This window comes from Melopsittacus undulatus, chromosome 1, assembly GCF_012275295.1.
Source record: "Melopsittacus undulatus isolate bMelUnd1 chromosome 1, bMelUnd1.mat.Z, whole genome shotgun sequence".
In the NCBI taxonomy this organism is placed as follows: Eukaryota; Metazoa; Chordata; class Aves; order Psittaciformes; family Psittaculidae; genus Melopsittacus; species Melopsittacus undulatus.
The window spans coordinates 135,373,599-135,387,593 of NC_047527.1; the positions used below are offsets into that span (position 1 = coordinate 135,373,599).

At 36.0% G+C, this 13,995-nt stretch overlaps 1 protein-coding gene across 1 annotated transcript in view; it reads left to right on the forward strand.

The window, feature by feature from the left end:
- The window catches only part of ZNF385D (zinc finger protein 385D), a 420,486-nt gene that overhangs the window by 324,761 nt on the left and 81,730 nt on the right, over nucleotides 1-13,995 (forward strand). Inside the window, exon 4 of the mRNA XM_013129993.3 lies at nucleotides 1,079-1,189. Coding sequence (XP_012985447.3) covers nucleotides 1,079-1,189 — 111 coding nt within the window. The remainder of the gene's footprint in view (nucleotides 1-1,078; nucleotides 1,190-13,995) is intronic.

Here is a 13,995-nt window from a genome sequence, read left to right on the forward strand (position 1 = left end):
TTTGTTTTGTTTTTTTTACCAATATTTCTTTTCAACAGGAATCAGTTTAATGGCCTATTTCATATCTGACACTGAGCAGCTGTCAGGTGATGAAATTTTCTGTAGTGATCTGTTCTGGATTCACTGCAATAGAGGCCGTGACTGTCTACCATTACAGTTTCCATGAATATTTGATTACTCTGAGGAAAAGCTTTGATTCTTTATTTATCAAATAACCCTCTGCTAACAGACTATGAAAAAGTGAATCATGGGGACATGAACATAGCAAAAAAATATTTTTTCTTAAGAAACATACAAATTATTAGGTTTAAAAAATAGCTATAAAATGCTTCTTTTGAAGAAGAAATACAAGCAATTTTGACCAATGAGTTTGGGGAACCTGATTTCAATGTTCCATGTAAAAGAAGCCTCTTGAGTAGCTTTTTTGAAATTCTCTGCCACAGTGGTATATTTCTTTTATGGGACCCTCACTTGCAGACACTGCCAGATCAGCATTCTAGTAGAGGCTGATTCAGAATTCATCCTCAAAGTTGAGTTTATTCAAAATAGTTTCTTCTAGATGGCTAAGAAAATAATCTTTGGAGGATTTATATATTTCATAGTTTGTGTAAAAGTTGATTTATTTTTGGTCCCTAGGATTTTTTTTCTTTTCATAATACTGAGCTATTGTGTTATTCCATAATTATTTGTATATTATACTCCCTCACATCTGCATTGATCTTTTTTTTAAATTTATTTTAAATATTCTTGTTTCATTTAGTAAGCTTTTCTATGATATAAAAATCCCCCAAGATATTGGTGTTTTGATGGGTAAACTTGCTAAACATTTACAGCTTTTACCTTTCTTCATTAAATGGAAAGTGGCACATACAGAGTTGGACTAAGATATGTATTTCAAGATAGCTAATGACACTTTTCTGTGTTTCTTTTGGTATTACTTCTTTGTAAAACTGCAGGAAGAAGAAATAGTCATTTTCAAAGTATGACATAGTGCAGAATCTGTTTTGAGTCTATAGATAGCATAGCATACAGTGGAACAGCAAAAGCTTTCATTTTTCTCTTTCTTCTCTCTTTACAGATGGACCCAATTCAAAAAGCTGTAATAAATCATACGTTTGGGGTTCCTCTTCCTCATCGAAGAAAGCAAATCATATCATGCAACATTTGCCAGCTGAGATTTAATTCTGATGTAAGTTGATCATTTTGTATCAGATTAGAAATGTGTACTTATCTTCTAGGATGTGCCATAATTTGCATAAATTGAAACTAAATGAAACGTTGTGATTTCAGTTTGTGGCTCAGCAGATGAAAAGGCTGTAGGATGCTTCAAATAAACACAATTATTTGCTAATGTTTATACACCCGGCCAGATTTTCCCTGCGGATATATCCCTGCAAACTCATCAACTTCCGTTGTGCTGCAGAGTCTAAATAGGAAAATGGACTGATCCATTGCTGCTAATAAGGCTGAAATATTTGCTGGGTCCTAATTCTTCTGCCAGTCCTGGTTACATTTGCCTCCCTTTTCAGCCTGTAAATGTTAGAAATTGTTCAGATATGCCTAAGAGTCCTTGTGGATCTACCTTCCTTTTTCTACTGTTATAGCAATATCTAGATTTAAAATATCTTTATTTACAGATATTTAATATATTTATATACTTAATATAATTATATACTTATGTAGCAGATATAGCAATATCTGTTTAGCCAGAATTTAATTTTAATGTTCCTGTCCTGCCAGTAAAAGCTGTCAAAAACCCAAACTACGCCTCCAGCAGTGAAATACAGCAAGCTGAACTGGAGATGGTCTGTAACATACAGAGGAAATCCACCTCCTATAACTACCCAAGGAAGCTGTGCTGTTGTGCTCCTTGTGAAGAAATGCCTTTTCTGTCACAGAAGGGCCTCTTGGAATTTAACTCCTTTATTTCCTTCTTTAGTATCACTATGTGTACAGACAAAACCTGACATAGTACAATATGTATTCTTCTGCTACTCTAGTCTCTCTAGAAAGTTTCTTGACATAGACATTGCTGGTGAAAATTTATCTTCCCTTACCGAGTGTCTTTCATTTACTACCTGTTTAACTAATATAGATATGGTAGTTAATTCTGACAGAATAAAAGTGTTTGAATTTAGAGCGATGTCTAACCCAAAAACGTCCATAACGTTATTTCCTCATGCTGGTCATACGGAGAAGTGAAATAATTCTTGTGTGCTGCTTCTTCTTTGTAGGCATATGTACAGATTATATCTATTTTTAGTTTATTAATTAGTTATTAATACCAGGACATGTCAAAAACCTAAATTGAATGTTGAAGCCTTCTTTTAAAGATTTACTACCAGGGTATGAAAATAACGCAGTTCTCGTCATTCCCCTAAGCTTCTTATTCCTTAGAAATAATTTTAACAAGATATCAATGACAACTTCCAGACTAGTCAGTATCAGGTGCTTATTTTCACTGATGGCTCCAAGTTTTCTAATTCACGGACTGAATGGACACCAAGGAAGGGTAATGCATTCTCTGGAGCTGCTGTCCCTCTCACAGATAAAACCAGTAGAGTCAAATTAGGCTCTTCCATTTGGAAGTCAAATGCTGGAATTAGAACTGTGAATACTGATCCATTCATGTGGAGGGAACGATAGAGGCTTCTGGGCCACAGTGGATCTCACTGACTGAGCAGCCCAGCTCATCACTTACAGTTCTCAGCTTTGTCTTAGGAAAAAGCTTGTCACACGGAATCATACATAGTTTATAGCTTGCAAGAGGCATCAAACACTTCAATGTTACATACCAAAGTGAAACATATCCTTTCAAAGAGGGTATACCATTTGTTAGTCTGCAGAAAGATCCAGACAAAAGTGAGGATGAACATGGCATTAAAATTAGTCATTAGCAGATACACAACTCGGATTGATACACAGAGTGGAAAATTTTTGAGCTGACAGGAGACAGGCATTTTCCAGAATAAGATGTTTGAAATAATTCTACACAGAAGCAAATATCATATCAGTGGATACTGATACTTCTTACTCAGAGGTTTGGTGTGCTCCCATACTGATCTTTTTCTGCTGCTCTTAGAGAAGATTCCAAAGAAGAGAGGGTGAAGAAGCACTGGCCATTTTCAGAGTCTTCTATGGTGTCAAAAAATTTTAGAGGAAATCTATTACTTTAGTCTCTTCATAACAAATTCTTGGATGTAAAGCTGTTAAGCAGATACTTAGTTGTCCCTTCACACCTTCAAGTGATAAAGGTTTAAACTTCAATTTACCAGTACTATTTGGTGGAAAGTTGTTTTAACACTCCCTTCTCTCAAAGTAGATCAATATGGTTAACTTTATGGAACTGGGAGACCTTCTTGCTGAGAATATTTCTGTTTCCATTTTTAATATTCACCTAATTTACAAAGTGATCCTAGTGATGCTGATTGATAGGTTGTGATCCAAAAGCTGGCCACTGATGAATCTGAGACGATTGCTTTCCCCCTTTTCCCTACCCCCACAGAGGAGATTTGTGGATATCTTTATGATGGTCTCTTCTCCTTCCAGTGCATATAGTTATTACTGCTGTAAATCACAAAGTGCTCTGCTGAGGCTTTTCAAGAAGTAATAAGTAGTCAGAGTTCCACTGCATTTAGAAATGCTTTCCTGCAGTGTAAGGTGAATAATAAGCATTCCTCCTTTGCTTGAGTAATTCTGAATGTCCACCCATTTTTAAAGTAAAAATGTGATAAACTGAAGATTTGATGTTGAGACTTAAGTAAAGATTGCTTTGAAGAAAAAGAGCTACTAGCTATCATTTTTGGTTACTATATGAACAAGCACACACACTGTAATTTTTTTTGTCTTATTATTATGAAGTTTAAATTTACTGAATATTCCTACCTTTCACTTTCATCATGTTTTTTTAACCTGATTTAAAACCATAACAACAATAAACAGATTTTCTGTTTAGAAACCCAGGGCTCTGTGGCTGTTCTACCAATATGTCTTTATTTTTAGATGTTGGAGATAGGATTTATCCAAGAGTAATGAATAGAAATTCCATTTACCTGCTGCACGACAGTATTATGAAAATGTTTACAATAAAACTGGTCTGGGAGATTTTTCATTTTTGCAGAGAATACAGAATTTTCTCCCATTTGATACAGATTTCTTTCAGGACAGAAGAGTTTTTTTCTGGTTGCATGGTATCAAAATAACGTTTCAAAGAAAAATGAGAAAATGCAATGCATAGTCTAAAATCATTTAGCTTCTTTCTAAAGGAGTAATCTATAAATCTTCATGACAGCTGTGTGTTCAGTATTTCTTTTTAAAATAAATCTTCTCATACAAGGGAAGGGAGGAATAAGCAAGTAACCAAAGCCTCTCCATGCTGAAAAAAACATTAGGACAGCAGAAGTAGGTTCTGTGGAGTCCATTTCAAGCAGTGATTTATTTTTGGTTTGGTTTTTTTTTTCATTGAAAGAGGTCTATTTGTAACATTTACATTCACATTCTGCATTCAATACAGGGCAAAGAATTTAGGTATGTGCCTAGCTGCAAGCGTGCATGTTGCCACTTAGACTTTGGCAGCTGCTGATAGCTATTGCACCAGTTCAGAAGAACTGTTAGATTTGTGCTTTGTAGTAAACATTAAACATCTGCTAAAAGCACCCTGTAAAATGAGTCCAGCTGACTCCAGTAGGACAGCTCATGTGCCCACAGGTAGCAGTAAGAATAAATTATATGCTATAATGAGCAATCAGTAAAACAAACAAACAAACCCCAAACAAGAAACCAAAACAACCCCAAGGCTTGGAAACAAATTTTACTCATTTTTTATGACCTGTCTAGCCTATTTGATCTTCCTTTGCTCACATTTCTAATTTCATTATTTGATAAGGGTAGTGACAATCTCTGTTAACAGGGTCATTCTTGCAAAGGCATTCTCTCTCTTCCCTCTTGTTTAATACAGATGGCTGAATGACTGAATCCAGCTTGCCTTCAGAGAAAGGTTGAGCAGCATTTTTATGTACTCACAGGATTTGAAATCCATTATGATACACTGTAAAATATTTCTAGGTATATTAGCCAGAAATTATTGTTTCACTTAAACAGCACAACACTAGTAATAGTCTCCTGAAAATCATGAGCTGAATGCTGATCGTGGAGTCCTTATTTGTTGTTTTTTCACCTTGTTTTCACCATCTCTATAAAGCCAACAGTACTGCTGGATCGATACAAGGTTCAAGTGTGCAAAGTTGGAAGGATTCAAAAAGTGCTCTTCCAGTAAAAGAATAGTGAAAGATTTTTTTGGAGGATAAGGATTCAATACAGATCCAAAGTATTTTACTGTGGTTTTAACTTTCATGCAGAAAGAAGCAGGACCAGAGTACTTATGTCCTATTTAGGTTATGCTTGATATCTCGAACAAATGTTCTAAGCATCAATTCGTAAGCACCTAGGGGATAATACAGTGCCAAGAAACAGGCAACATGAATTTGTCAGGAACAAATCATGTCAAACCAATCTAATTTTCTCCTTTGACAGGGTAATTGGTCTAATGGATAATAGAGAATAAATATATGTGATATATTTTGGCTTTAATAAGGTCTGATACAGTCCTTTGTGACAGTCAGGTAAGTAGGGAATATAGGCCAGTTGAAATTATTAAAAGTTGGTTGCACAACAAATTGAAAAACTGTACTGAGTGTAGTTGCTGATGGTTTCCTGTCAAAACAAAAGATCACTACAAGTCAGGATCTGCAGGTGTCTCTTCTGTACTTGCTGCTACTCTAAATTTTCATTAGCAATGCACCTGACAGACTAGAAAGTACATACACCAGGTTTGCAGATTACACCTTTATGGAGGGTGGCAGCACTGTGGAAGGTGTCAAGTTCAGGACTGCAGTCCAAAATTATCTTACCAGTTGGAGAAAATAGTCTGGAATCCCAACAAGTACAGTAAATAAAAGCATTAATGATTGTGCTTAGACTGGAAAAATTAAATGGTACAAGTAATAAAATGAGAAATGTCTGCCTTAAGGGTCAAAAAGGAATTACAGTGAATCACGATCCAAATATGCATTAACAATTGCTAATGGGGAAAGAAAAGAAAAACAAAACCACCCACATAATCCTATGATTTTTTTTTTTCCCCAAGGAGTGTTGCATTTATCAATAGATGAGTAAGTATTCCACAGTATTTGAAACTGGCGATGCCTCAGGTGAAGAATTATTTACAGCAGTGGTCATCACACTTTAACAAAAGCATTGTTAGCTGCACAATTTAGACAACATCCAATAGTAGGACTAGGGAAAGTAGAAAATACTGGGTAGATGTCAAGTGGAAAAGACAAGGGAAATATAGTGGGTTTTTCAGTATATGAAAGGGGATTAATAAGAGAACAGTGGCCATTAGATCTTTGTGTTCCTTGGTTTTGATAGAAGAATAAATCTGATTATTTATTCAGATTAATTTGATTCAAGATTTTTTTTTTAAATAATTGGTGAAACAATTCTAGTTGTAATGGTAGTGAAGTGTTGGAAGGAAACATGTGAAGGACATTTGCCAGCAGAGGGTCTTAAATTAGACACCTGTTTCTGAGGATGGACAGGAAACACAGAGCACAGGCCCTGAGCTGAGAGAGATTACATGACCTCCTGCTTGACTGATTTACAAACCTGGTAATCCTTTGATTTGGAAGAGGTTTCATTTCTTGTACGTGCCAAGTGATGGTCATACCTTGCCTGCAGCCTCTATTTGCAGAGAGCTTTCAAAAGTTGGTCCATTAAGAACCAAGAGAGGCTGATACAGCTAACTGCTTGAAGTTATTTAGTATTTCACCATTCTGATTTCAAATTGTTATTTTTCAGCTTTTAGAGATATGTTTAAATGGTGTTTGAAGTCATATGTGTTATTTGCCTCACTGTTTTTGTGTGTGGCACATGTTCTTATTCTTTGCATGTTTTATTGTATCTCCAATTATGGGTTAGATTTAGATTTCCAATTAACCTTTAGATTTAGAACCCTGCTTTGGTATGAACTTAACAATTTCTGCTTAAACTGTAATTCACAGCTTTCTTAATAAAATTCACTTACTGCAGGTATTGCCATCAAGCACATTTATCTATTATCTTTAGGCAATTTTACTTTTGGTGTTTCCAAACCAATGCATCTGTGTTCTGTGAGGTTATCAGCCTGATTCTTTAAGGAGATTCTCTTGTGCAAACATTTACAGAAGCTCGGCATCCCCTTAAATTCAGTCTTATTCTATGAGGGTATGGTATCAGTTATTAATTGCCAAATTTGTACTTCACCAAGAATAAAACTTAGTGCAGGATTAACTTATTTATATAAATACATATATGAAAAATTATATCTATATAGGTATGAAAAATTATTTTCATATATATGCTTTATATAGTTATATATCTCCATTTCATATATATACACACACATGTGTGCACGCTACTTCTGTATAATAATGCACCATCTTTCCTGTACGATGAAGTTCAGTGTAAGGAGAAAAAAAATCTGTTTTCAGTTGCACATGACATTCATGTGAGTTAAGAATGTGAGTTCGGATGGAAATTCATTCATAGGTCTACATTTTTCCAAAGATATTGGTTTATAATATTCACTGGAAAAAATATCAAGTAATCACAGAAAGTGATTAGTCAAGAGATTTCTATGAGATATGTGACATTTGCCTCAAAACATTATGAAAACCCTAAAGAATTACTAACAAAATAATTTAAAATACGTGATTTTTTTTTTCAATTCCAAAAGTCTAATCAAACAGCACACAATATTTTGCATTTACATTGCATACATGAGAAATTTGAAAACAGCCTAGGGTTTTTTTCCCCAGTTGGGTATTCATTGGAGTGTTATTATAGGCTTAGCCTGAACATTTTAGAAGCATTACCTGCTATCTCCTAGAGCACAGTTTTAAAGGCTACAGTATGAATTGAAGCCAGGTCCTATGCAGCTTTGATCTTTCCCATTCTAGAGAATTAAAACTTGGTTGTGAGTAACGTTTTCTCATGTAGGGAATAAGTAACTTAATTTACAAATTACAAATTCAAGAATACTTTGTTGAACACAGTCACAAATTTTCATATAACCTGTAATTTCTTAAAGCTTCTATGGAGCATTTATAAAATGCTTAATAAAAAGTATAAATAATTTCCTTTATTGTATAAGGTATTTTGTCCATAATTTTCACCTTGTATGCAGTACTTTTATCCGCTGATACTACCTAGAAGCAGAAATTATTCATATCTGACACAGCATCCTGTTTAGCTTCAGAGTACTTTTGGGGGTGTTGAAACAAATGCCCTGACTGATAGCCTAAGGATTTGAATATTTCCTTGCCTCTTAAGCATTGCCTACAAACTGTTTTGGGTGATCCTCAGTAACTGCTCTAAATGGTCTCTCAGTGGTCCACAGACTATGGAGCTCTCTACACAAACTCTTCATTAATCCTTGTACCTATCTCCTCTCTTGTAGTGCAAGTAATCTGTCTTGAAAACCTGTACTGTTGCAGAACCTGGCCCAGCCCAGAGGCTGTATCAGGCTCACAGAGGCAGTCACTGAGGATAAAAAGGCAGTACGAAAGAAGGACAGTTTTAAGGTTTTTGAACTTTAAGAAAGCATGCTCTTAATATCAGTGGATTACTCAGTCTGTTACTGATGGGGAATGATGGAGTGCCTCAGTGTCTTCTATATTCATGCTGCAGGACTTTCCTCTAAAAATTCATTCTTCGTTCACATTCAGCAGTGGTATTTGGAAAAAGAGTTTCTAAATCAAGCATTGCAGCAGTCTTCCCAGGGAAGTGGTGGAGTCACCATCCCTGGAGGTATTTAAAAGGCATGTATATGTGGCACTGGGGGACATGGATTAGTGGTGGAGTTGGCAATGCTAGGTCAGTGGTTGGACTCAATGTTGTTAAAGGTCTTTTCCAACCCAAATGATTCTATTCTATAAATTGAGGAGAAAATAGTAACTTTCAGCTACCCGGTCCCTGCACAAGCAGAGGTTATAGAGAAATGTTCAATATCTGTGCCAACTGAACATCAGAATCAGTAGAGGAACATGATCCTACAGAGACTGACGTTAAACTGATCAACAACTGTTGCTGTTTTAGGACTTAAAGATTTTGTAACCTAGATTTTTTTATTCACATTTATCAAGTCTTATTTCCTACCTCTGCTCATCCTATCAGGTTATTTCATTTTCAAAGCTTTCACTTTTTTTTGATAAAACAAGTGCAGAAGGTTTTGATGTCTCTTGAAAAATGTTTGCTAGAAATGATCTGTGAATAGCAATGACTGTCTCTGATAATCTTGTTTATAATTTGCAGAAGATTAATGACTGGTATTCTGACTGTGGAATATGAAGACAAATTGGTTTAAAAGGTTTCTGCTTTTGGCACTGAAGTGAATGGTTGCAGAATTTGCCCTTTCGTAGCCAACTTTTAACTTCTGCTTGGGCATAGATGATCTCAGAACTGCAAAGAGCAGAAGAGAGAAAGGCAGAGGTGAGAGTAGTTAATCAGAGCAAAAGTCGGAAATAAAAGCAACTTCCCTCCTGTGTTTGAACACATCCATGTGTTGTTGCTATTAGAAATTTTCCTTTTCTCAGAAATTATTACATTAGAATATAAGAATGTACCAGAAAACATTTTACTGGGGAGCAGGAAACAAACCTAAATGATCTGATAGGCCCTAGATTTTCCAAAATCTGCTGTCAGTGTCATGAGAGTGCTTAATGTGGATTAGCTGTCACTTACTGGGATGACTTCCAGGCAAATTACAAATGTATTTCCGGTGGTTTTAATGAATTGAGTCTTGTAGATACAATAGCATCAGAAAAATTTCATGCCTGGAGGAGTGTGGAGAAACATGAGAGTGAAATTCAGATGCCATAGTTGGACAGGTAGTGATTCATTTCTTTGGCAGTGGAATTTCTTTGAAGTGTTTGACTGGAATTATGAGAATGAAGAAAATGCTTAACTGTTTGAACTGTACATTGAAAAATGCCATTTTATACCCAGCATAATTGATATAGGCAGGGAAAAACATAGACAATAGAAGAAGTATAGAGAGTATAAAAGGGGATAAAACTGTCTTCCAATTCACTCATGTTCCATTCATAGAAAACACTGCCCATTTCAACTGCAAGGAGAGAAACCTCTGCTTTATCACTTCTTTCCATATAGCTGTTTGTATTTGATGCAGTTTTTCCTGTCAGCTTCATCAGTCAACATAGGAATTAAATCAGCTGACGCTAATAAACAGTTCAAATTTGTGAACAACCATCATAGGGATTCTACAGAAACCACTTTCCATAAGTGAATCCTCACACAAAAGGAAAGATAAATTGGATCTTTGCTGTGCAGTCTTCATCTAGTTTTGTTTGATCTGTTGTATCATAGAATAGTTAGGGTTGGAAAGGACCTCAAGATCATCAAGTTCCAACCACCTTGCCATAGGCAGGGACACCATACACTAAACCATGTCACCCAAGGCTCTGTCCAACCTGAATTTGAACACCGCCAGGTATGGAGCATTCACAGCTTCCTTAGGCAACCCATTCCAGTGCCTCACCACCCTTACAGCAAAGAATTTCTTCCTTATATCCAATCTATAGTCCCTAATATCACTATAGTCCCTAATGAATAGTCCCTCCCCAGCATCCCTGTAAGGCCCCCTTCAGATACTGGAAGGCTGCTATGAGGTCTCCACACACCCTTCTCTTCTCCAGCCTGAACAGCCCCAGCTTTCTCAGCCTGTCTTCATAAAGGAGGTTCTCCAGTCCAAATAGATGGCGTCAACTGCTCTACCCCAGTCCGTCATAGAAGGACACCGAATTGGTCAGGCAGGATTTCCCCCTAGTGAAGCCATGCTGGCTGTCACCAAGCACCTTGTTTTTCATGTGCCCTTGCATGCCTTCCAGGAGAATCTGCTCCAAGATTTTGCCAGGCACAGAGGTGAGACTGACTGGTCTGTAATTCCCTGGGTCATCCATTTTCCCCTTCTTGAAAATGGGGGTTATATTTCCCTTTTCCCAATCATCAGGAACTTCACCTGACTGCCATGATTTTTCAGGTATGATGAGCAGTGGCTTAGCAACTTCATTTGCCATCTCCTTCAGGACCTGCGGATGGATTTCATCAGGTCCCATGGACTTGTGTACATTCAGGTTCTTAAGATGGTGTCGAACCAGATCCTCATGTACAGGGGGCCCAAGGTTTTCATTTTCACAGTCCCTGCATGTGCCTTCCAAGACTTGGGTGGTGTGGTCAGAGCATTGGCCACTTAAGACTGCGGCAAAGAAGTCACTAAGAACCTCAGCCTTCTCCAAATCCAGGGTAGCCTATTCTTATAGATTTATTTTAAAAAAATAATTTATACAGTAAAGAATCTGAATTTCTGGATTATTAATGATAGGAGCAGGTAACAGATTTCACTATAAAAATGGCAATATATTGTCTAGTTTCAGTCATCAGTCAGTGACTCCTGGCTCACTTAGGCACTGATAAAGAAGAACTGGCAGAATAGGAACAGGCAGGGTTATATGTCAGTCTGGTCTGCAGAAAGAGCACATAGTGAAGAAAATGTGCAGTTTTGTGTGATGTAGAAAGATCTCCATCAAAATGAGTTAGATTATGTAAATTGTGGAGTTTATTTAAAAAAAAAAATATCTTAATTTCTTCTAAAGTGCATTGAATGTAAAGTTGCTCTTTTACTTGGCTTTAGTTGGTTATACTCTATTCCAACAGCCATAAAGCCTTTTCAGATTATTTTACACTATCTCTGGACGGTTTGTTTTTTTCTTTTTTTTCCACTTTATGGTACAGTAAAATTGCACTCCCTTGGGTACCTGTGATACATTTGTTTTTTTGTGCTGTATTTGTGCAGCCACCTCTTGTAGCAAACATAATATTTGCTTTTGAAAGAATTAATATTAAACATAATTGTCTGTGCAAACAGATTCTATTTAAGACCCTCCAGGCCTAACTTTTTCAGCTCCTTCCTTCTTTTATCACTCCTCTCATGTCTTTTACAGTCCCTGGATATAATGCTATTCTGTGTATGTAACTCACATCAGAGCTAACAGCTGGGAGTCTGATCCTCTGAAGGAGTGGAAGTGCAACCCAACCTCTGCTTTTCAAATCTTTATATTGGAATAAAAATGTACATATTCGAACTATACCTTTGAGGGTGTATTGCCCCCACTCATTTTTTTCAATCTCAATTGAAAATGAAGTCTTTAAAGGTTCAAAATGGCCAAAGGGGACTGATTTGTTCTCAGGAAAGACTCCAATATGACACTTACACCTAATTCCCACATGGCCTTTAAAAACCTCGATTATGAATTCAAAATATAGTCAAACTGAGGCAATCCTCTACTGGTAGACCATGAAGGTTCTTTCATATACACATAGTGTTTGATGCGTTGATCTCAAACTGTGATTTTAAAAATACAAGGGTTTATTCTGTTTGGGGTTAATACAGGTCTCATTGTGTCGTGGTGGAATAACTATAGATACAGGTGTGCAGTATATGTACTGAATTCATTTATGTTAGCTCTTTTTGGAAGGGCATAAATGTTTCATTTTATTCATTAGAACAGAGGTTTTAGAAGGTAGTTTCTGAACAGGTTTTATCCTTTCCCGGCATAGACTATTTTCTCTGCATCAGTGGACTTGTCATGATAATCAACTTTTTTGTCCCAGCCATCAATCACTCCTGATTACATCTGGGTAGAAGTTCTCTTCTGTTGATCAGCCCATCAGTGCACATAATGTTACACCTGGAGACAAGTGAAAATCACCCCTCAATGGGAGAATCAGTTGCCTTCAAGCTTTTTGTCTGAAGTATTTTAATTTACATTTAGTCTTGTTGCAATTGTCTCTGCTTGCTTTGATTTTATTATTTCTTTGACAAAAATAATAAGTTCAGTTGTTCTGTCCCTACATGATTAGAAGAAGAATGCTTTTCTATTTCAAATAACATCTTATGTTGTGATTTTTTTCACTTCATTTTACAGATATTTCAATAATTACTTCTATATAAATAAAAATTAAATGGTTGTTTGGTACTTCACTAGGATAAGTTTAACATATGCCAGTCTAGAATTTTTGCAAAATCTGTTTTGCTGGCTTTTAATCAGATAGGGTAGGGTAATATTTGTCTTTACTATTTGATTTATATAGAATGGCTGTGTAACAAAATTCATAGCAATGAAGTCATTAAAAATCAAAGGTATCTCTCCTTTCTTTACAGGAAATACGGCATATAATTTGATCATAACTAAATAGCACACTTCTGAAAATGAGGGTGTTCTATGTATTTAAAGCCAAGCATCGTTCCTTCCTTGTAATAAAGGTGTTTTTCAGTTATCAGAAGGATGATGAAATTTCAGCTTAAGTAAACCCTTTATATTTTCCTAATATCTTAAATATGACTTTTAATTAGCTATCTGAATAACCAAATGTATTTTAATTGTTCTGTTCTTTTTCCTACCACAGTCATTTGTCTTTTAGGCATCTTTTTAAATTATCATTGTCACAAGTTTGTACTTTCACAGTGTCAAAAAAACACAACATACAAGATGACTGTAAACCTTCAAGGTCTACAGGATGAAGTATAAATGAAGAAGAAAGTAGACTGTGAGAGTATGGGGTAATAAAAATTTGATTAGCAATCATGTTTTTACGTAAAAGCTTTAATTAGCAGCAGCTCATTTTCCTGTTCTTGCTGGCCATTTTCAGGACAGTGATATATTGCTTTTTTGCAGTGAGCCATGCCTCCAAATAGAAAGTGTTATGTTTTCATTAGATGCAGACACTTCAGCATTATTATCACTCACCTCAGTCAACACGGCAATACAAAACATGTCCAAATGTCATAATTTAATGGGCCAATGATATATACAGTAATTTTAAAACTATGGGATATTCGCTCAAATGCTTTGTTTTGTTTCTTTTTAAATTGATGAT